The sequence below is a fragment of the Lonchura striata genome, chromosome 11, assembly GCF_050655825.1.
Source record: "Lonchura striata isolate lonStrDom1 chromosome 11, ASM5065582v1, whole genome shotgun sequence".
NCBI lineage: Eukaryota > Metazoa > Chordata > Aves > Passeriformes > Estrildidae > Lonchura > Lonchura striata.
This window is the reverse complement of record NC_140713.1, coordinates 23,408,752-23,431,384: the sequence shown is the minus strand read 5'-3', so window position 1 is coordinate 23,431,384 and position 22,633 is coordinate 23,408,752. Positions and strand designations below refer to the sequence as shown.

Sequence of the window (22,633 nt, the reverse complement as noted above, 5' to 3'; positions counted from 1 at the left end):
ATTCCTAGAAGGATTCTCCCATTTCCATGTCTTTGGAGTCCTAGAAGTGCCTTCAGTGGCACAGGAGTTGTTAATGAAGGTGAAATTAATGGTCATTACCTCAACAGCTCTGGAAGCAGCAGCATGACTTTCCCATTATGGAAACAACAAAGCAACTTCAGCTTTTAATTAAAATCATATTAAATGGTGAAAACCAGTTTTTCTCAGATCTTGATGGTAATGGCTTCATACAGCCTATCTTCTGAGGTAAAAAAAAAGGTGTTGGGAGAGCTTTTCCTGTGGTGGAACTAATGCTTAAACCTGCATTTTTACTGAAAATCCTTAATTAAAAGCAGGAAATAAAATTTAAAATTTAAGAAATCACTGAAGGATAACAAATATGTAATTCAAGACTGAAAAAAAATCCCAGAAAACCCCAAGAAGGTACATTTTAACTGCTCATTTTTGCCTCCTGGCAAATTCCTGCTGCAACCTGAAGGGAAGTGGCTCAGTGGGGCTGGACATTTGTGTGTCTGCTGCCTGCAGATTGAGAGAGGGATGTGAGAAATGCTCAGAAATGCTCAGCTGTTCCTCGTGCCTTCAGAATGCAGCACCCTGGAACATCTGGGGATTTCTGAAATAGCCCATTTTGCTGCCATCTTAAACAGGGGCATGCAAGAATTCAGGGAAGAATTTAAAAGAAATCGCTTGCTTATCCTATCTAGGCCCACATAGCCCTTAAACAAAATTGGATAAAAATTGGCACTTTAGAGAAGAAAATAGGAGTGATTCACATGTATTCCTAGAAATCCAGCACATCCCTGCCCATTTTACATACTGTCACCACTGTACTAATGACTAAATGGCAATTTTCTGTTGCATGTCATGCTCAGGAAGCTTTTACAGCTGGTTAGTTGTTAGCTGGTAAGTGTTCCTTCCTTTTAACAGTTTATTCCTTAAATCCCTCAGTTTTCCAAAGCATATTTTTCATTTACATCTACCTTTCCATTTAGACGAATTCTTGCCTCCAAAAACTGAGGGTAATAGGTTTAAAGTGCAATAATTTTCTCAATATAGATAGCTGGAGTTTTTAGAGGTTTCTGAATATACATGTTAAAAATGGTGGCATCTCTCACATAGTTTTGGGTCCAGACCTGCAAATTTCTGGGTATTTCAAATAAATCTGAGGTTTCTTGCTTGCCTTTGATGTCAGCGTTAGAATTCTCAGTGGGGGCTTTTCTCTGCAGACATGGGAGGCTGTGATTTTGGAAAGAATCAGACTGAAGCAGGGAAAATAGACCAAATACTGTAAGACTGGAGAAATGGATGATCTTAGGAGTTGGAAATGAAGAATAAATGAAACTGGGGCTGGTCAGCCTGCCGTGAAGCTGGGGAGGGACTCTTCATCAGGAGTGACAGGACAAGGGGGGATGGCTTCAAACTGAAGGAGAGTTGGTTTGGGATGGATATTAGGGAGGAATTTTTGTTCTGAGGGTGGGCAGCCCTGGCCCAGGTGCCCAGAGCAGCTGTGGCTGCCCCTGGATCCCTGGCAGTGCCCAAGACCAGGCTGGACAGGGCTTGGAGAAACCTGGGATAGGGAAAAGTGTCCCTGCCATGGCAGGGGTGGCATTGGATGGGCTTTAAAATCCTTTCCCACCCAAACCATTCCATGATATGAAAGAACAAATGTGAGAAGAGGCAAAGCAGTGGAATTCTGTCCATGAATTCAGTTATTTTGGGTTGTTTAAAGGAAGTTGTGTTCTCGTGTTTAGTGACAGCTTAATGCAGTTTTGATGAACGGCGTCTGTTGGAAAATGCCAGAGCAGAGCCTGATCCTGGGACCTGCATGAAGAGGTTGGAAAGCTGCTGGGGAAGGGAAGCATCTGGAGCTGTTCTTGGATTGATTTTAGGGACTCAGTTGAGAATGAAATCTCATTTGTGGCTTGCAGACAGTGGGAACTTGAGAAGTTTGAGGGGTGCTACTGCCCCAAACCCCATGAACGTGGTGCCTTGTACTCCCTAGAGCATTCCCTGGAACTGTGGATCTGATCTGTTCCTTTGTGCCACACAAGTAGAGGAGACAAATAGTCAACTTTGGCATTGTTTAGGTGCTTTGAATTTTCATTTCTAATTTAATTTCCTCTTGTTCTTTTAAGCTGAGGAGTCACAGGCTGTAATTATGCAAGACAATGCTTTTGATTAAAGTAAAATTTCTTTCTTGGGTGCACAGAAATGCTAAGCTAAAAGGTTAATGTTTCATTTGCTTTCTGGCTTGTTCTTTTATTTCTCCCTGGAAAAAAAAGGAGAGGGTTTGCTGTGCTGCATGACTTCCCTGCCTGGAGTGGTTGCATTTCATCAGTGGAGGGTGTGGGTGCTATTTTTAACCATCACTCAGAGGGGCAGCCCTGCTAAAATTACATCATTAATATCCCCAGCTGAAAGGAAATGGCAGAAAACACAAGAGGGCCTTTGGAGTTTCTCCCTATTGTGTTTTCCACTCCTGAGGATGAATTATTCCAGGTGTATCATTCCAGCAGAGTTGTTTACAATCAGCCCTTTGTGAACAGGCCAGAGGAAAAGTGTAATAAGTGATTTTGTCTGCAAAAACAGCAGGTATGAAATAGGTCTTAGTGGCTTGGAGAGCTCCTAGTTTGTATTCCTCCCTGTCCCTGTTATTAAGGAGTTCAGGGATTTGCTGGATATCCAACTACTCCAAAAGAAGGTGGAGACCTGGAGCTTTAAACATGGATTTTTGCTGGTTTGGTTCATTCTGTAGGCTCTACTAAAGGATCTGCTGGTGAGTCTGGAGATTCAGAGCTTCAGGGCTTGGAGATCCTTAGTGGATGGGGTCTGGTGTTTTTTTGCATTCTTTTTAGCTCAGTTTCTGGGCAAATGTCCACAAAATCTACTTTGGGCTTTTCCCTCCTGTATTTGCTTCATAGATGTGTTACAGTTATCCAATAACTGTTGGGCAGTTGTGTGGGTCTCCAAATCAGTTCAACTGCTGAATTAGAACTTCCTTCTGCCTCTTTGAATCACTGGTCAAATCTTGTCTGGGATCAGAAAGAAGGAACAATGAGTTGTATAAAAGTAGAAAAGGGAACAAGAACATTAAAGAATGAGTACAGAGACAGGAAAATTGCCACAAAAGGGGAACCTCACAGAAGTGGCTGTGCAGGGATATTTGTTCCTCACTGAACTGAGCACTTGAATGCATTTGTGGCTCTTGGCAAGACTGTCTGTACTCAAGGATTTTCTATTCCACATGAGTCCCTTAGTCTGGTGTTTTTGCATAGCGTGCTAGGAGATTTTTTTTTGTTGTTGTTGTTGTTAACAAGGCTATAATTCCTTAGAAAATAAAAAATTGAAGCTGCTATAAAATGACTTTGTCCTTGCTGCTCCTGTTTGTTATTGCAGCCTTAGTCATGAGTTTCCAGTGCTGAGCCTGGTCTCAAAAATGCAGCAAACAGCACGTGCTTATTTACAGGAGCATTAAACCCTGCTGGCCTGGAGCAGCCCTTCCAAACCAGGCAAGCTGCTTGCTTCATCTGCCTTGGAGACTGAAATGCTGCATTTCTCTGCACTTGGAATCTCTTAACTCCTTTGGGTAGGGGCAGGAATCCTTGGAGCCATCTGATCCCAGGGCTGTGGTGTTTTAGCACCAGATGCCCTTCGAGCCAGGGCACGTTGGCTGAGCAGCTGCAGCCTCATCCCCTCCCTCTGGGCTCCAGCCATGCCGATATATGGTTACAAAATGCACCCTCAGGCTGCAAAACAAACACCCCTGTGCTGGGAGAAATGTATATTTATATATGGAGCGCTCAGCTCCTGCCTTGGGGACTCAAAAAGTTGAAATTATGCTGGGCAAATCCTCACCGGATGCAGTTGGGATTGGGTTCATGTGGGGTGTTTTAATAGAGCAGCAAAGATTATGATTAGCTGAGTGGTCTGAAAATCTTTATTCGGTCATTTAGTGAGTAAAATCTTGGGTGATGGAGGAAAACTAATGGGTACTAACAGCTTTAGCTCAGTTGCCATTTCACTCACCTCCAGCAAAGGTGGTTTGTGGTTAGTTCAAGCTGCACCCAAATGTGCTTTGTGTTTCACTGGCTGCTGCTGTGAGACTGCATTTGTCCATTGGTATTTAGGACACTGCTCCAAACTTCAAAGCAAAGCCCAGCTCAGGTGCCCAGCTGTGGTGACCACCTGGGTGTCACTTTTTGCCCGTTCTGGTTTCCTTTCTGAGGCTGGAATCCTCTCTCTGAGCTCAGGGTAAGCGGCTGCTCCATGCCGACCTCAAACTTCAAAACTTTCAGCTCAGCTGGATCAGTTCCTTGGTAATATTTGGGATTTAGGGAAGTCTAGGTTTCTGGGCTTTGCTGCACTTTAGCAAAAAAAAAAAAAGTTTTTTGTCAGTTTTTCCATGGAAAACTGACTTTGCATGTGTAATTTTGTAGGTGAATACAGCTTTCGGATCAGAATTAATCATGAGGCTCACCTTGGGTTTGAAGGGGCTCAGGGAATTTTATGTGCCAGAGAAAATCCTTTCTGGGGAAAAGCAGGAGATTTCTCTATGATGAGCAAAGCTCCTCTTAAGAATGAGAAACAAAGCCAACATTTTGTTTAAAAGTTCTCTAAGAATAGTAAATAAAATAAGCACTCCATCAGATAAAACCAGACTAAATATACAACTGCATCTTGCTTACCCAGAAAGTAAAATTATTTATATCTAAAGTTGAACATTTCTCTTGATTTCAGAGATGGTTTTGTTAGATAAATTCAACACAGGCAGCATGCTTATTTAAATGGCTTGTACAAGGCTGGATGTTAATGGTTACTGGAGCTGCCCTTCACCCCAGAGCTTGGGGCTTTGCTCACTTTTACAGGAATTCTTTCCCATGTTTCTGAGCTAACTGGGAGAAGGAAAATGAGTCACTGAGCAAATGAGGTTCAGGGCTGCATTTAAAACTTACACTTCTCACTTGTATGCAAATAGTTGATTAGCTGCAGTTCCAAATGGAATTAGGCAGTAAATACAGTGTGCAAATGAAATCACTGGAGCCCTTAAAAATGCAGCCCACGAGGCACATGTTGAACCCCACTGTGACTGACATCTCTGAATTTGTTGTAGGATACCTTTAAACCTTCAGTGTTGCACACATTTCCCTAAAATCATGCTTGAAAATGCCATGGTATCAAACCCCATCCTTCAGGGCTCCTTTTTCCTTCTGCCTGAGATCCCAAAGAGCTGCATCTCTGCTTGGGTAGAGCTGTTGGAATTGAGGAATATATTGTTGGCTTGTCCCTGATGTCAAACTCCTGCAGCCTTTTCTGGCTCTGTACACAACTTTTTTGCACCCAGAGCACCATTCCACATTTCAGAGCAGATTCTGGGGGATGTTCCCAGGCCAGCACCTGCCCAGTGCCATGTGTTGCTGCTCAAATTTAGGAGCTGTTTCACAAATCTGGCTAATCCAGCAACCCTTTCTGGGTATTTTTATTCTGCATAAGCTTTTTCTGGCCTCAGAAAATAAAAAAAAAAGGCAATTCATCTGGCCACTGTGCTCAGTGGCCATGGCAGGAGAGGGAGCAGGGATGCAAGGTGTTCCTAGCCTCAAGGATTTGGGCAGAAAACCCTTCAAAACAGTGTTTGAAGCCATGTCTCAGTTCTTTTCATAACAGCTGAGTGGTTCTTCAGGGTTTTACATTTTCCTGTCCAGATGGGAGTTTTCTCCAGCCTCCAGCACAGGCACTTTGGGGTTTTGGGAAGCTTTTGAACCCAGGGAAGTTGCACAACCCATCTTTAGGTTGATTGACTTTTGTGGTTGGCTGAAGTGCTGACAGGATCATTCAGGATTACTTCAGAAATGCATGAGTTCAGTTAAAAGCTGAGCTATATAGGCTTTTTTTAAATTTTAAATATCTGTTTTGGAGAAACATAAGAAGGTCACTTAGCTGGCAGCTTAAATCAGCCAAAGTGAGGAAATAGCAGGGACATGAGAACTCCTGGTGTGATTGGGGTGAGTGATACAATCCCAGCCTGTTATTGCTTCTCTGGGCTGCCAAAACTCAGCTCATGGCCTTGGTTTTTAAAAAAGCTGTGTAATTGTTTCCTGTGGAATATTGCATTTCATGGGCTCCAGCCTTGCTCTTCAATTAAAACAGCATTGATTTGTCACCTGAACTCATGGTGAAGGGATGGGTTGGTTTTGATCTTAAATATTCTGTATGTTGGAAGAACTCTTATTTTTCTCGCAGGAAAATACCGAGTGCCTTTCCTCTACTGACAGAAATTTTTCATGATGTCCATGAAACTTTAATTTCCAGGGTTTTCCTGTTGAGGAGCAGACAACCAGAAGACTTTCTTGCTAACTAGTGAAACTGTTCTGTTTGCTTACAAGTTTTTTCCCAGCTACACTTTCCTTTTCCATGGAAAAACTGTTGTCTGCTCATCCACTTTTAGTTTTAAGGGATAACAGCAGAAAACTGGATGGTGTATGCTGTTATGAGGCTGAGCAGGATCCAAATTAGTCCAGCTCAAATTGTGTCTTCCTTTTTCTGTAGAACTTCAAATTTAAATTTAAATATTTATTTTTCAATGTGAACACTCAAGTATTTCTTAACAAATACTCTGCAGAAAGTATTTGGGATCACTTCAGTATCCCAGTTAGGCCTCTTCACACGGTGTTGTTTCCATCCATAACCACTGCAGGATATGAAAACAGGTTAATATCTTCATAAATTATCCTTCTGGAGAGGTCTGAGATGTCACTAATATAATAGCAAAAGGTCATTTTCATGTGACAATGCAATGAACTGCAGAGAGAATTGCTCTATCTATTGCTACATCTGCCTTTCCTAGAAGTAGCAAAATGAGATAATTTTCCAAAAGAAACATTTGTTTCTTTGCCTGTTTCCCCTCCCTTTTAAGGGAATATTTGAAACACTTCTCCGTGCTGTCGAGTGGAGGCATTTTCCCCTCTGGTGTCCCCACAGACAAGCTCCTGGCTTGTCATTTTAGTTAATGATGCCTTTTAATTGTTTGCTGCAGTTCCACGTAAGGGTGTGCTTGATGTTTTTTGCCTCCGCAGCAGCAGTTTCTGTACCTGCAGCAGGGAGCACCTCCTGTCCTGCTGGACTCTGGCCCATCAGCTGATGCAGATCAGAGATCTCTGGGGAGGTTTGTGCAGGAGTTAATGTGTCATGGAACACACCAAGGTGTGTTTTTGCTGGCTGTGCAACAGAGCAGAGTTCAAGTTGAGTGGTTTCAGTGCCATCCTCTCCAGATATTGAGGGTTCAGAGCCTGCTGGGTGCAGGGTTGGAAGCTGGAATTGAGGCTTTGGATGCTCTTCCTCTGAAATCTTCCTCTGAAATCACCTCAGGGACAGCTCAGCAGTGCCAGCTCTTTCTTGGCTTTAGTGACAGATCAGATAATTAGAAGATAATATTAAAATATCTATTAGAATCTTCTAATATCTATTAGGAGATAATATTGTCATTCTGTGGTTTGTTGAAGGAGTTTTAGTAAATAAACATGAGTCTGAGCTGAGCTCCTGGGACTGTCCCCATCCCTGGAGGTGTCAGGGAATCCCTGGATTGGCACTCTGGGCTGGTGACAAGGTGGGGATCCCTCACAGGTTGGGTTTGATGACCTTGGAGCTCTTTTCCAGTCCCAGTGATCCTGGGATAGCACCAACACCAAGTTCTTGGCACCCTAAAGGTGCTGATCATATTTAGATCTCAGTTCTCATCCTACACACTCAAGCCCTAATATTGGATTCTGCAGGTTTTCGTCAGGCCTCCATTAGTCCGGTAAAAGAAAAATTTAAGTTTTGAGAAGTAGGAGACAGGGAAATCAAATTTAGTGATGAGAAAACTTAGTCCTTGTGTGTTTGTGCAGAAGAGGATCAGTGTGTGTGCTTGGAACAAGAGGGTATCCAGAATTTCTATCATAGCCTGGATAAAAAGCTTTAGAAAACTTTAAAAAGTGAAAGCAGGAAGTTTTATGCAAAACAGCCAAAAAAACCCTTTCTTAAGCTGATACTTACAAGCAGTCAAAAAACCCAAACAAAACCCCCACAAACCCCTTTAATTTCTGGTCCTTTGTTACCATGAATGTGCTTTGCATGGAGCAAATAAATTCTTTTCTCTGTTTTCCTTCCCTCCTGCCTCTGTAGGTGGGAATATAAATCCTGCTGGGTTTGTGGGGAGCCTCTGTGGGATTTTGTTCCCAGATTTTGGCATCGACTGGGCAGCAGGAATTGAGTAATGCTGCTTTGGAAGCATTTCTTCAGCACAAAGAGGAGATGCCTTGTGAAAGTGGTGGTGCTGCATTTCTGCCCACTTCTGTGTAAACAGGGATGTGGAAAGGATTTTATGAGTTCCCTTTTGTTCCACTTTTTCAGCACAAACTCAGTTGCTTGTCATGGTGTTTGATGCCTCTTTCCATGAATGAAAATCGAATAAATCTTTTAGTCCAGAGACCTCATTTATGATTATGGCCTCCTACAGAAAGGATTTTACTTAGGGTTTGTTGTTTGTTGTTTTTTTTTTTTTTTCCCCCAACATAAAAATTACTTGCAGCCTTTCTGCTGTTTTTGGTCAAGTATCATAAACCAAAATGTTCAGCCCAGTTTCAGGAGACTGAGATTTTGCCACCTGGAGAGTGGCATTTCCATGTCACATCCCACATAAACTGATCCTTCATCCAGGGATTTAATAAAGGAAATCCTCTAGGTATTATATATTATATAATAATATATATAATAATAATATTAGTATATTATATAATCCTCTAGGGGATATATTGGATTTTATGGAAAAAGGCTGGACCACAATCAACCCTCCTGATTTATGTAGAATTACTTGACTTTTTCAGGAGGAGCACAAAATTCTCATTTGGATTGAAACACTGATCTGTTGAATCCTTTTATTAGGATGGATCCAGAAGCTGTAAAGAGGGAATTTTAAAAAATATTATTATCTGATTGATGTGGCTTTCCAAAATGTCTCTTCTGCCCTTGCCCACATCCAGAGCAGGTTTTACCCTGACCTTTACCAGCCAGGAATGGCAAATCCTGGAGGGTTGGAATTGGCCTTTTGTTTTGTGTAGCTGCTGACATTTTGGGAAGAGGAGGAGATGCAAGCTCCTGCTTTTTTGGAGGAGGAGGAGGCCAGAAATCCAGAGGATTTAGCACCTGGTGTGAGCAGAGGGAGGGAATTGTGTGTCCCTTCCCACTGAAGTGAGCAATGAGATGAGAAATACTCCAGTATCAGCCAGAAGGGTGAAAATCCCCACCTGGAAAACAGGAAATAGTAAAAAACAGGGAAAAAAAAAACCCACACCAGGAAATGGGAAAAAACCCTCAGGGAATAGGAAAACTAGGAAAGCAGAGCTGAATAAAATGTCTGCAAGCTCCCTGGCTGTGTTTTCCCTGGATGGTGGGGCAGGGTTGGAAAAGCAGACGAGATGACGTCGCTGCTGTCCTGGCTGTGCTTCCTGGCTGTGCCTCAGTGCTGGAGTGTTCCACACTCAGCCTTCCATGCTGGATACAATGAAAAGTGCTTCAAAACGACATGGAAAATGCTTCTCTTGTGGTTAGAGAAAGCAGCAAATAATAATATTTTTCAAAAAACCCTTAAGGGATGATGCCAGAAGGTCCTGGGAGCACCAAAGGTGCCACAGCCTTGCTGGAGCTTCTCCTGCAGCCCTGAGCTTCTCCAACCCCCTTTGTTTTCCTCTTCCCCTTTCCTGGGGATCTCATCCAGCTGTTCCATTTACCTGCTGGAATTTCCCATATATTTCTGGATAAATACCCATGGCAAAAAACCTCATGTGCCCCTTTGCCAGTGCAAATATACTCTGGGAATCTCCTGAATTAGGAGCTTTAACTTTTTGTGTCCCCTGGGTTGGGAAGTTGGAGTTTTGCAGGATTCAGCATCCTGAAAAGCCATCAGTATCATGTATCCCTAATTCTGTGCAAAGGTTTTTCTGCTCCTGGACTCATTTATTGGGATACTGTGTAGAGTCAGCTCTTTGAGCTTTTGAGAATAAAAGCAGTAAATAAAAATCCCTTTCCCCCTCCCTGCCTCTTTGTACTTGGTGGATGGCACCTTCTCTTCTGGAGTTCTGTAGCACTGCTAGAATAAAGTGAAGCTTCAGGGTAGGTTTTGGAAGGTTATTTCAATAAAACCAACCAGAAGTTAAACAACACACAGAGTAGGTGAGAGGCCACAGAACACAAACATACAATTTGATAAATTAAACAAGATTTCTGTAGGCTGGTAATGTTTTTCATGGTATTTCAGCTAGCTGGGAGAAAGTTCCTGGAGCTCTTTATGTAATATTAGGAATTATCCTGTTGGTTGTCCCTAAAGCCTGTCGTGCAGGACATGAGCTGCATTTCCTGCCCTAGAACAGACCTCATCTTACAAAATCAGTGCAAAAATCTTTACCTAAAGGTCCATTTTTCTAATTGTAATCTTTTTCTTTGGATAAATTCACTGCAGTGGATTTTATTCACTGGGCAAGTTCAGCCCAGACGTTGAGCAGGAAAAGGTTGTGGCACTGTCAGCACCACCAAAACCCGGGGTGATTTAAGGTTTGTTATTAACCCACAGAGTAAAACAGGAATAGCTTGGTTTTATGTCTCTGGGTAATCCAGTTCTGCTGCAGTTGCTGGAGATGAGAAATGAATGACTGGAAGAGCTGGGGTTTGAATCCTTTGGAAATGCCAAACGATAAGAACAGTTGCAGAAGAGTGATGCTGGGTTTGCTATAAACAACAAATGTTGCGTAACACTGGCTGTGTTTTTCAAAACCAGATGTTGCAGCAGTTGACACCAGGATTTCTGCAAGTTATTTGCTCATCCTTCAGCTGCTTCACCACATTCCCCCTCTCAATACCCATTTTACACATTCTTTCTCATTATAATCCTGTAGTACTCGTAATTCCAATCAATATTCAGTGTATTTTAGCTGTGATCACAACTCAGGGGGCCCTGAATTCTCTTAAATAAATGTACTGAGGTAGATTTTTTTTAAATGAGCCTTTTCAAATCTTCATGTTCAAACTTTCATGCTGCTAAATATTGTCTGGATAGCTCAGCAATGTCTGGTGAGCAAATTTATCCCTGTGGTGCTCAGCATGTGGCACAAAATCATTTCAGAAGCATGAGAGCAACCCAGTGAAGTATTTTGAACGGAACAAACCTCTCAAAAAAGCAGAATGTGCAGGAGAAAGCAGTAAGTAATGAATTGACATTATTCCTAGGCCCAGGGATTGATGCAATTGTAATTGGGAATTACATGGAGCAGGAGCAGTTGTGAGCATCAGAACAGGAACGTTCCATTTTTCCATGTAAGGACAGCCACAAACACCTGCAGAACTGAATTTGGGGACTTTCAAAATTTTCACTGCAAATGAGACTCAAAGAAGAGATTTTTAAGCAGCCAAGACCCAGGTGGAAACATCTGTAAACGAGCAGGACCTGCTGTGCTCTCCTGAGACCCCATCCTGCAGAGCTGCATCCAGCTCTGGCATTCCCGGGGTCAGGAGCTGCTGGAATGAGTCCAGAGGAGACCCTGGAGCTGCTCCAGGGCTGCAGCCAGCCTGGCAGAGCTGGGGGTGCCCACCTGGAGAGGAGCAGCTCCAGGGAGAGCTCAGAGCCCTGCCAGGGCCTGAAGGGGTTCCAGGAGAGCTGGAGAGGGACTGGGGACAAGGATGGAGGGATGGGACACAGGGAATGGCTCCCACTGCCAGAGGGTGCATTTAGATGGGATTTTGGGAAGGAATTCCTCCCTGGCAGGGTGGGCAGGCCTGGCACAGGTGCCCAGAGGATCTGTGGCTGCTCCTGCATCCCTGGCAGTGCCCAGAGCCAGGCTGGACAGGGCTTGGAGCAACCTGGGATAGTGGAAGGTGGTTGGGTTAGAACTGGATGGGCTTTAAGGTCCTTTCCAACCCAAACCATTCTGGGATTCTCTGAGGGCACAATAAAAAAAATAATTAAAAGGTCTCAATTAAACCTTCAGGCCACAACTGTTGGGAAACAGAGGGAACTCAAGCTCCAGATGGGCTTTGGGTGGAGCCTCCCTGGGGACAGGACCGGGGAGGTGACAAAAGCCAGGTCCCTGTTGCAATGGTGCTGCTGTAACTTCACTGCAGTGTTTTGTTGGGCACCCAGGAGGAAGTTCCTTGCTATAAACATTGGTTTGAGTCTTAATGATAACAAAAAGTTAACAATAAATAGTGCTGAAAACAGGTTAACAGTTTGTAACTGGTGATTCTCTGGATATAAAGGGAAAGAATTCTGGGCTCTCCTTGTTAGGACTGCTCAGTGAAAACACACCATGCATGGCACATGTCCCTTCACGGGTCCAATTTTAGTGGCTCTGGCTTGGGATAATTCTGCTTTTGTAGTTTTAAACCCAATGTAAATTGGTTTTTTGTAGGAAAAAAATCCATGTGTTTATCCACTTGACAGCAGTCAAAAGGTAGGATGAATTTTGAAGAGAATAGAAAGTTGATGAAATCAAGGCTTTTCCTGGTGAATTCCTGATCTGGGTGTTTTGGGATGTGTGTGTCTCTAAGAACTCAGCACATCAGTTATCTGGTGTGTGAGATGACCTGTCCTGGCATTCCATCCTTTCCACACTCAAATCCTGCTTTTACTTGCACCTTATTCCAAGGGAGGCTGAAATTATCTGTGAAACTGCAGGAAGGGAGGAGTCAGGATGTGAACAGAGCCATGAAACCACACTGAACTTGTAAAACCAAGCCCTGAAAACATAGAGAGTTCTTCCTCTTCCCAGTTTCCCCGGGAGGGATGGTGTTTATTCCTTGATGTTATTAAGATAATTCCATGTGTGTGTAGTGTGTTATTACAGTGATGAGTGGGGTGATAAGAGCTTTGCTTGGAGGGGATTATTTGGGTTGAAACTGCTTGGAATGAAACTTTCCCAAGGCTGGAAAATAGCATGAAGTTGTGGTACCAACATTCCTGAGGGAGGAAGTTGGAACTGGGCACCTGGAACACCTCCAAAGGTCGTGGGATGCTCTCAAAGCAAGGCCTGGCACTTCCCAAAAGTCATCACTTCTGCCTGTATTTATGGATATCCTCCTCATTCTTCTTCTCTCTTTGTTTTTCCATAGTGAGTGTTGAAAAAGTGGAATTAAAGGGGCTGACACACAAGAAGAATGAAAGAAATGTTGAGTATTCCTTTGAGGTAAGTTTGGGTTTCCTTTTCTGTGAAAGAAGGAATACTTAATACTTAAGGAGCAGTTAAGGAGATTTTCAAACTTTATTGCTGGATCCCAAAAATCCTTTGTGAAAGCAGAGCTCCTTTGGGACTGATAGTTTTTAATCAATGATTTGAAAGTTATAAATGGCTGTGGATGATGCAGATGGGCATTGGCCAAAAAAAAAAAAAAAAAAAAAAAAAAAAAAAAAAAAAAAGCCATTTTAATGCAGGAAATTTTGGCAGTGTTTATTTAGGGGCAAATATGATGCCACACTTAGAGGATGGCTATCCCTATCTATATCCAATGTCCATTCTTCTGCTGGAGTGCAGAAGCCAGAGAGAATTTAGGTCTTAATCTGGACAGAGAACAATGTGGGTTCTGAGGGCACAGCTGCTGGAAAGAAGCAGAGAGGGAGCCTCTGGTGGGATTTGGTTCCAAAAGGTTGCAGAGTTCAGAAAAGCTTTGGGGATTCTTCAGGGCTCTCCTCTCCTCTCCTCTCCTCTCCTCTCCTCTCCTCTCCTCTCCTCTCCTCTCCTCTCCTCTCCTCTCCTCTCCTCTCCTCTCCTCTCCTCTCCTCTCCTCTCCTCTCCTCTCCTCTCCTCTCCTCTCCTCTCCTCTCCTCTCCTCTCCTCTCCTCTCCTCTCCTCTCCTCTCCTCTCCTCTCCTCTCCTCTCCTCTCCTCTCCTCTCCTCTCCTCGATAGCTCAGCTATCTCAAATGGCATAAAGTTAGCAGGATGGCTTCTGAGGTAGTGTTGGAAACAGAAAAAAGTTTAATAAAAGGCAAAATAACAAACTCTTACAGAAAAAAAAGAGCCGGGGCAAGAGGTTCTTGCTCCTGCTAAAACACCCTACAAAAGGGATTATTTCCTTTGTTCTCTTCCTTTTCTAGTGAATTTTCCTGGTGGGACCTCTTGGTCTCTGTCCAGTTGGGCAGCCCCAGGTCTGAGGTGAAGTCCCAAAAGTTCTTTGGGAGAGAAGCTTCTGGGCTTTTTGCCTTTCCAAGCAGACAAAGAATATTTTAATCACTCCATCAACAGGGGGCACATTGCTACACTTGAGGAAGACTCAGTGGAGCAAGAGTTGGCTGGAAGGGGAGTTTCACCATGGTCTAAAAGCTTTTGCAAAGGGAATAAAAACCCTTTCCAGCAGAGGGGTGTTGATGCAGCAGGAAGGGCAGAGCAGGAGCTGCTGTGTGAGCTGCAGGCACCTGAGCTGGGTGGCAGGGAGGAAGGGCAGTGCTGTGGGGTGAGTGTGGTTCACCACAGAGCCAGGAGCAGCGGCTGCAGCTGGGTGCCACTCCCAGTTCATCCCTGGAACCCTGGGGCTATGGAAATGGGAATGGAAATGGAAATGGAAATGGAAATGGAAATGGAAATGGAAATGGAAATGGAAATGGAAATGGGTGCTGCTGAGCAGCTGGAGTGAAGTATTCCAAAATTCGGGATGCACAGCCCAGAAAACAGCTTTGGTTTCTTCGATGAGACAAAGTGGGGAGTGAGAAAAGGAAAAAGCAGGCAGGAGAATCTCAATTATCCACAACTTTCACCAAGTTATTCCTTAAAACTCCCAGCCAGGGCAGAGCATCTGTTGGGATGTTGGCAGCGTTAACCTCTGCAGGATTGGATTCATGGAGAATGTCCCAAATTTCTGAATCCCCAATTGTTCCAAATGTCATCCATCACAGACAGGATTTTTCCAAGGGCTTTTCAAGCTCTGTATGAAGCCTGCAGTTGTCTCCACTCCAATTAAGATCTCGTGAAACTTCTTTTCCTATTACAAATTTTTCTATAAATAACAGAAATTACTGTACCCAGTGTTTGCCTCAACAGCTTGAACTGATGGAAGAGCTGAGTTGATGAATTGCTGTTTGCTGGGTTAAAAAACCCAATTATGGAATGGTTTTGTTTTGTTCAGGAGCTTGGGAATAGCAGGTCAATGGATGGAGCAGTTTAGTGTTTGCAGTGCTATTGTTCCCCAGTGAATTTACAGTTCACGTTATTGTTTTATAAGTATTGAAAATTCAAGTTAAAACAGAAGTCATGACAATTGTTGGGTTATTACAAAACTAGAAAAAAAAGATAATATTTCCTGTACTTTCTAAAATTCCTTGTGAATTAAAAAAAAATTATTTACCACAAACTTAAAAAGAAAAAAACAACCCACAAACTTGTTAAAGCTGCTCATGTTTTTGTGTTCGTTTCTTCCCCCCCCCTTTTTTTTTTTTTTTGTGTAACAGCTCTGCTGAGAGGAAATTCCTCACTTATGTAATATATTTTGAAATCCTCTCCTCTCCCCACTCTTTTTGGCAGCTTTTGGATGGCTGGAAAAACTTTGTGTATGTTTGGAGTTGTCATTGAAACGAATGTCATGTGAGTGGCTGCTCTGTGATCCCAAAACTCCCACCAGCTCCTTCCCCTATGGATCCAGCTGCCTCCCAGATGCCTCCAGTGGATATTTTGGATCCATAGGGATTCATCCCTGGCCTGTCTCATGGTGATTTTCCTCAAGCCAAGAAATCCTGATTTTTGGCTTGATTAAACTTCCATCTCCCAAGCAATAAATGCTTCAATATCCAAGGATGTCGTGACTTGTTAGTTTGGGAAGAAATACTGAATATTCCCTTTTTTTAGAGCATGGACAAGATGGATCGTGGAGCAGGAGCTGCAGGTTTCATTGGGAAGGTTTTGCCTGGATTTTTGCTGCCATTCCCAATTTCTCAGGCATGTGGAGTTGATTAATTAGCAATAGGCAGCTTTGTGTGGGGGGAGCCGTTCCTGTTGGAAGGCAGATCCTCCAAACCAGCTGTTTTCTTTAACAATAATGAGGGGAAAAAATTCCATGACTCCGTGGTTGGTTGCTTAACTCTGGATGTCTGCAGTGTGTAAGGGCTGTGTAAACTCTGAGGGGCTTTTCCAAGCATCCAGAGGAGATCATAAATGTACAAACAGCAAGAATTGGGCAGCAGTTTTATCCTTGTGCACAAAAAAAAAAGTGTTTCCTTCTTGATGTCACTCATCACAACATCCGTGAGGGACAGTTGAGACCAATTACTGAATTTTGAGGAACCAAATTAAATTAATTACTAAAGCAAATCCTTCTTGCTCCTCCCCAAGGTCCTGTGGTCTGATTCTTCGGTGACGTTGGTAACCAAATCTTCTGCGGAAGTGACTGAATTCATTTCAAAGGTAAAGACAATAAGAAAAACACTTTGAAAAGGAAAAAAATGTTTTGTCCCTCTTTCTAATTTTGTTCAATGATACTTCTCAAAATGTGCCAAGGTAATTCAGATTGAATTTTATAAAATATTTGATTTATAGCAGGCAGTGGCTTGAATCTCATAGAAATAACAAGTCTTTTCACTTGTAATTTGTCATATCCTCCCCCTTTAGCTGTCTCAGCTGTATCCAGAAGAAAACTTGGAGAAATTCATTCCCTGCTTAGCTGGTCCAGATTCATTTTACCTGGAACGGAACCACATGGACCTGGAATCAGACCTGAGGTATGCTGGGATTTTGTGGGGTTTTTATCTTGACACTGGGCTTCTTTCACTGAGAAAAATTTAAAAAAACAGGAAATAGAAGTATTATCTCCATATTCTAAATTACTTTGAAGAAATTAGAGCCTGATCCTAAGCTTTTTCCTGGATGGTCCATTAATTTCAGTGCATAACAATTGTTCAGGAATTCTTTCTTCAGAAATACAGATGGTAATAATATTCTGTATTAAGCTTTCTGGAGAACTGATATTTCCTCATTCCTTGTGAAGAACAAATAGAGGATGACTGGCTTTGCAAAAGTTTGTTTTGGACTCAAAAATAACCAGAATTGCTTAAAACAAGCACTTAAAACTCAGGAAAAAATAGAAGCCTGAATATTCACCCATCTGTATTGAGGAATGGGTTGTGGAGATTTTTTTGCCCCTTTCACAGAATTTTTATTTTCTCAGTCATTTTAGGTTGCCATGATGTTTATTTTAGTCAGATTTTAAAAAGTTAGGTATGTATTTAGATATCATTAAATTGTTACATTTTTTGAAGCCTTTAACAGCCAAGAAATTTTTGAGGCCTTAGCTTGTACCTCCTCAAATTATCACAAATTATCTGGCCATTATTTAATATAAACCAGTATTTTAAATATCATAATCTGTGGCAGATCACATTGGTTTTCTCTTTCTAAATGTGGTTTTCCTAGGAAAATTGGAGTGACTTAAATTCCTTTCAGCTGCTACTCTCTTTATCTACACAAAACGAGATTATTGTAATATTAATATTATTCTGAACCTAATATGTTATTGTTATAAAATTAAACGACACTTTAAAATATAAATTTACTTTGAGTTCTATAACTAAAATAAAGATTATTTCTAATAATCTTTATTAATAAAGGTTATTTTAATAATCTATATTATATTATAATAGGTATATATTCTAATAATATAATATATAGTATAATAATATATTATGCTAGATATATATTATAATGATAAATATAATATATAGTATATATTATATATAATAATATATAATATATACTATTATATATTATATAGTAATGTATATTTTAGATTATTTTTAAGTATATTATTATACTATATGATTATATATTATTAGAATATATACCTATTATTTATAATAATAATATATTGATAATTAATTATAAAATTAATTAACTATATTAGAGTGCTATGACTCTATTCTCCTTCCCACTTTTTCCCCCTAAGCCATGTTGACCTTGGTTTTCCATAGGCAGCAGCCAGCAGGTGCATGCCTGGATTGTTTTCCATGGCAGGCAGCATTCCCAGTGCCTCGCTGTGCTCCAAGGAGGATTTGGGAGCTGCAGGGAATGCGTGTGCCTGCTGCTTGGGAACAACAGCCTCTCCAAATCTGGGTTAATGGAGCAGCAACTGCACTGCCAGAGCTCAGCTGCAGCTCTGGAGCAGGGAGGAAGCTGCTCCGAGGTGCTGCTCAGCTGGGAAATTCAGCACTGAACTCCGGGGTTTCCAGCTGGGAAACACCTCTGGGTGTGTGGAGGTGCAAAGTTTTGGGAGATTGGGATTTTTTTTTGTGGAATCTCAGAGTGGCTTGGGTTGAAGGGACCTCAAAACCGTGGCAGGGACACCTTCCACTGTCCTAGGGTGCTCCAAGCCCTGTCCAGCCTGGCCTTGGCACTGCCAGGGATCCAGGGGCAGCCACAGCTGCTCTGGGAATCTCTGCCAGGGCCTGCCCGCCCTCCCAGGGAAGGATTTCTCCCAAATATTCAATCTAAATCCATCCTCTTCCAGCTCAAAGCTGTCCCTCCTTGTCCTGTCCCTGCGTCCCTTGTCCCAGTCCCTCTGCAGCCTCCCACAGCTCCCTGGGGGCACTGGGTGCTGCTAAAAGGGCTCTTCTCCCTTCAAAGAGACACAGGGAAAACGTGACAGAAGTTTCTCCCCAAACTGCCAGACTCTGCATCTGCTGTTTATCTTCAAAAGGGGGAAATTCAGTAATAGATCCATCTCTAGTTTATATTCCTCAGGTTCCTGCATTTGAAAAGCAATTTTCAAGTTTACATTTGAACATTTTCAGCCTTAGAAGTGTTCAGGGTTCCCGAATGAGGCATTTTTGCTGAAACACTCACCAGAGTGAAAACAACCCAGGGATAACAGGGTTTGGTATTAAGAATAAGAATATCGATAAATTCTTAGAATACAGAATTGTATGGTGTGTTTCAGCTTTTAAATTTCCAATCTGATTTCCAAGTGTGCTGTCCAGAGTGCAATCCTGATGGATTTGGGAGGCTCTAACAGAGCAGGGGCTTTGTTTGCTGCAGGTACCTGGCCCCGTTCCCTTCCCATGTGGTGAAAAACGACCACGTCAGGAAGTTCTTCAGCACTTCATCTCCCTCACAGCAACTTCAGAGCTCAAGTGAGTTGAAATAAAGTTTAAAGTATATTTTTTTGTACTGCATTTCATAAACTGATGCCATTTGTGACTCTGTTCCTTGTTTTCAGATCCTGGCAACCCCTCCCTGTATAAAGTAGGAACTACGCTGGGAACATCTGGAAGGTGAAATGTTTATCTTGTTGACATTCTCTTAAGAGGCAATTTTCATGTCCTCCAACAAAACCCAGACCCCCTTCAAGGAGCCAGTATTGTGGCTTCTTTTGCCACTTCCATATGGAAAGATTAAAAATTTCCATGGGATTATATCTGGGCATCTTTACTTCTTTTTAATAATGCAAAGGCCGTTCTGTTGAAAGCTTTTTTAAATCACAGAGAGGCAGCAGAATTTTTCATATCTGTGAATATTGAAGGAAATTACTGAAGGAAAACTCTGTTTAAGGTGAAGATCAGCTTCACCCTTTGCCAGAACTGCCCTGTTTCACTGAGCTGTGGAGCAGGGCAGGTACAAATCCATACCATGGCTCCGATGGGGTAATTTCCCCCAGATTTCTGCAGAGCTGAGCTCTGGGTGACACAGCTTTTCCAACTAAACCCAACCTTATTCCTATTTTCCAGACCTATATGTGGGGTGGCTGGAATTCAGTCTTCCCAGAACCACGTGCAGCACTCGGCTGCTGCTCCCGTGTCTCTGCCCCACTGCTCGCACTCCGGAGGCGCCGGCTCCTCGCTGGGCTACCGCTCCCAGCTGGAAAACTCCTCCCCAGCCATGCTGATGTCTTCCAGCCCTCAGACCCCTCAGACACAGGAGCAAAACGGGATCCTGGACTGGCTCAGGAAGCTGCGCTTGCACAAGTATTACCCCGTCTTCAAACAGCTCACCATGGAAAAGGTAAGGCAGGAAATGGAGGGAAGCAGCCAGATTTTAAATTATCCCCACGTTCTCCAGGCTGGGAACATCTGCACTGAGGATCACACAAGTTTCTGGCACGTGCTGGGGAGGTTTTCACTTTCTGAAAGCAGTAATGAATTGATGAAAACCTTCTTGCTGTTCTCACTCTGTGTTGTGTCCGAGGCTGGCCAACAGCTGCTGCTTCTCCCAGGCTTCCTCATGGAATGCTTGGAGATCCAGCTTGGATGCTGCCTTAGGAGCTCTTCTTGGCTCCCTGGACATCCCTTTGTATGCAGGAGATACCTAAATACATTGATTTCTCTTGAGTTCGGCTTCTTGGTTGATTTTTCTTCCAAAATATTTGTTTATCCTCATTTTAAGGAATAGATTTCCAGAGACTCGTGGAATGAATATGAACACGAGTGAGTGAGGTGTGTTTCTTGCAGAAATTCCTGTGGCAAAATCATCTCTTATGACTTTGCAGTGTAAGAGTCCCAGATAACACCTGTGTGTGCTGGATTTGATCTAAACAAGGTTTTGGAGCCTTTTCCTAGCTCCACTGGGAGATTCCTTGTCCTCTGTCTTTTGGCCTGGAACGCCCTCCAGTGGAAGGAGGGCTTGGGCTGAGCTTTGTGCTGCTTATGGAATATTTTATGGATTTAATTTCAATCTCTTACCAAAGGCTTCTGATTTAATTTTCTTCATTATAAGACAGAAAATATACTTTTTTTTTTTTCTTTAATAAAGTAGTAAAACTCTATATTCCAGTGTATTTTTAAAAAGCAAATATTATTATGCATACTTCACTGGCTTTCACTTTAATTACATTATAATATAAATGTCTGTATCTATCTCTATGTTTTATTATTAAATTTACTATTGGAGTATATTTTCACTGCACTTCTGTGGTACATGAAACACTGGGAAAACTGGAGTGACTTTCTAAGATCCTTAAATTCACTGATAGCACCAAGTTCTATTTTAATTTAATTCTATTGTAATAGGTACACGAGTTATTTCATCTTTATTGTGACTGGTTAATACAAGCACACACCTAATTAAATTAAATCTGCAGGTGTTCTTTCCTTCATGCCTGTCCCCCACATTTTCATTTTACACTATAATTGAAAACTGGAGTACAGAGTTTCTTTGAATTTAAAACTGGCTTTAAAGTTGGCTTTTGGAATTGCTCTTCACTGAAAATGGGAATAAGAATATTCCAGGTTATAAAACTATGCACATTTTTTCTTTCCAAGTTTCTGAGTCTTACTGAAGAAGATCTGAATAAGTTTGAGTCCCTCACCATGGGAGCAAAGAAGAAGCTCAAGACCCAGCTGGAGCTGGAGAAGTAAGTGAGGCCTGGGGGAACTGTTTGTAAGGTTGAAAAATGCAAATTTTGCTTCCCAGGCCACAAACCTACCATGATTCCTACCTGAAGATATGAATGATAATTATCTCCATTACTAAACAATATTTAGCACTTTCTGGTTTACTGCTGCCTGTTCAGGGCTGTGATAAGGATACCAAATTTTTAAATCTACAAAATATACATATTGTACATTAGGTTTTTTTAAAAACTTCTATCACATTTATTGCAAAGATTTTGGGCTTCCCATCCTCTTGACATTGATGGCAGCTGTTGGGTTTGCAAGCCCAGGGGATGCACTCCCAAAGTCAGGCCTTTTCTTCCTAGGAAGTGACAATAATTTTCTGGCTCCAATCCACGTGGATGGAGCTGCCTCAGTGTCCCACAGTGACCCCAGAGAGCTGTGGCAGCCCTTTGGGGACACTGATGCAACAGATTGTCCTGGTTTTTGCATCTCCACTTACAGGAAAGTGTTTATTCTGCAGCTACTGCTGTTCCTTAAAAAGCAATTAGAAATCCAAATCTGTGCCCATTTATCAGAGCTTCTTTGGCAGCGTTTATCAGCAATCTTAGTTTTTCCAGAGTTTGTTTGGAAAAGGAAAACTTGGGGCTGTGTTTGTTTTCTCTTTGGGTTTGGAACGTGCTGACATAATATGTGATAGAATTGTAAGTTTAGTCAGGGTTTGGTGGTGTTTTACCCTGGACAAATAAGAGCATAGTGTTCTAATCAGATGGCAAATTGTCCAGCCCTAACTGCTGGCAGTTCTGGTCAGCACTGATGTGATTTCCAAGTATTTCCATTTGAAATGGGCACAGCAGCAGTGGGTTGTTCAATGGGCTTTGTCTGCTTTGGGTTCATTCAGAAATGGATTTATTTGCGGTTGTGTTTTAGCCAGCTTCTGTCTCTTCATGCTTCTCTCCATCACCCTGTAGGGAGAAATCAGAGAAACGGTGCCTAAACCCCTCCACACCTTCCTCAGTGACCAGCAGTGGGGTGGCCAGGGTTCCCCCCACTTCCCACGTGGGGCCTATCCAGAGTATCCGGGGCAACCACGCTGCAGGTAAGGGGAGCAGGGGACACTGCTGTGCTCAGCCGTGCCTGCACGAGGGTCAGCTCCTGCCTGTGCTGCTTCTTCCCCGAGCTTTATCTTCCAAAGGCCATTGGCTTAACAGGGAGCAAGCAAAAAATCTGATTTTGGTGATTCTTGGGGCAATAAAAGGTGATTTTTTCCATGGCTGTGGTGGGAACGGGCAGCTGCTCTGTTCCACCTCGGA

General features: G+C 42.5%; 1 protein-coding gene across 3 annotated transcripts in view; it reads left to right on the top strand.

Moving 5' to 3' along the window:
- The window catches only part of ZCCHC14 (zinc finger CCHC-type containing 14), a 47,357-nt gene that overhangs the window by 20,417 nt on the left and 4,307 nt on the right, over nt 1-22,633 (top strand). For all 3 annotated transcript variants that reach the window (XR_014958007.1, XM_085589944.1, XM_021537945.4), the window contains exons 3-10: nt 13,132-13,205; nt 16,336-16,407; nt 16,612-16,721; nt 19,030-19,124; nt 19,211-19,265; nt 19,719-19,992; nt 21,249-21,340; nt 22,292-22,419. Coding sequence is in view for 2 of the 3 variants with exons in the window: in XM_085589944.1 (XP_085446070.1) it covers nt 13,132-13,205; nt 16,336-16,407; nt 16,612-16,721; nt 19,030-19,124; nt 19,211-19,265; nt 19,719-19,992; nt 21,249-21,340; nt 22,292-22,419 (900 nt within the window). In the remaining variant the exon portion in view is untranslated. The remainder of the gene's footprint in view (nt 1-13,131; nt 13,206-16,335; nt 16,408-16,611; nt 16,722-19,029; nt 19,125-19,210; nt 19,266-19,718; nt 19,993-21,248; nt 21,341-22,291; nt 22,420-22,633) is intronic.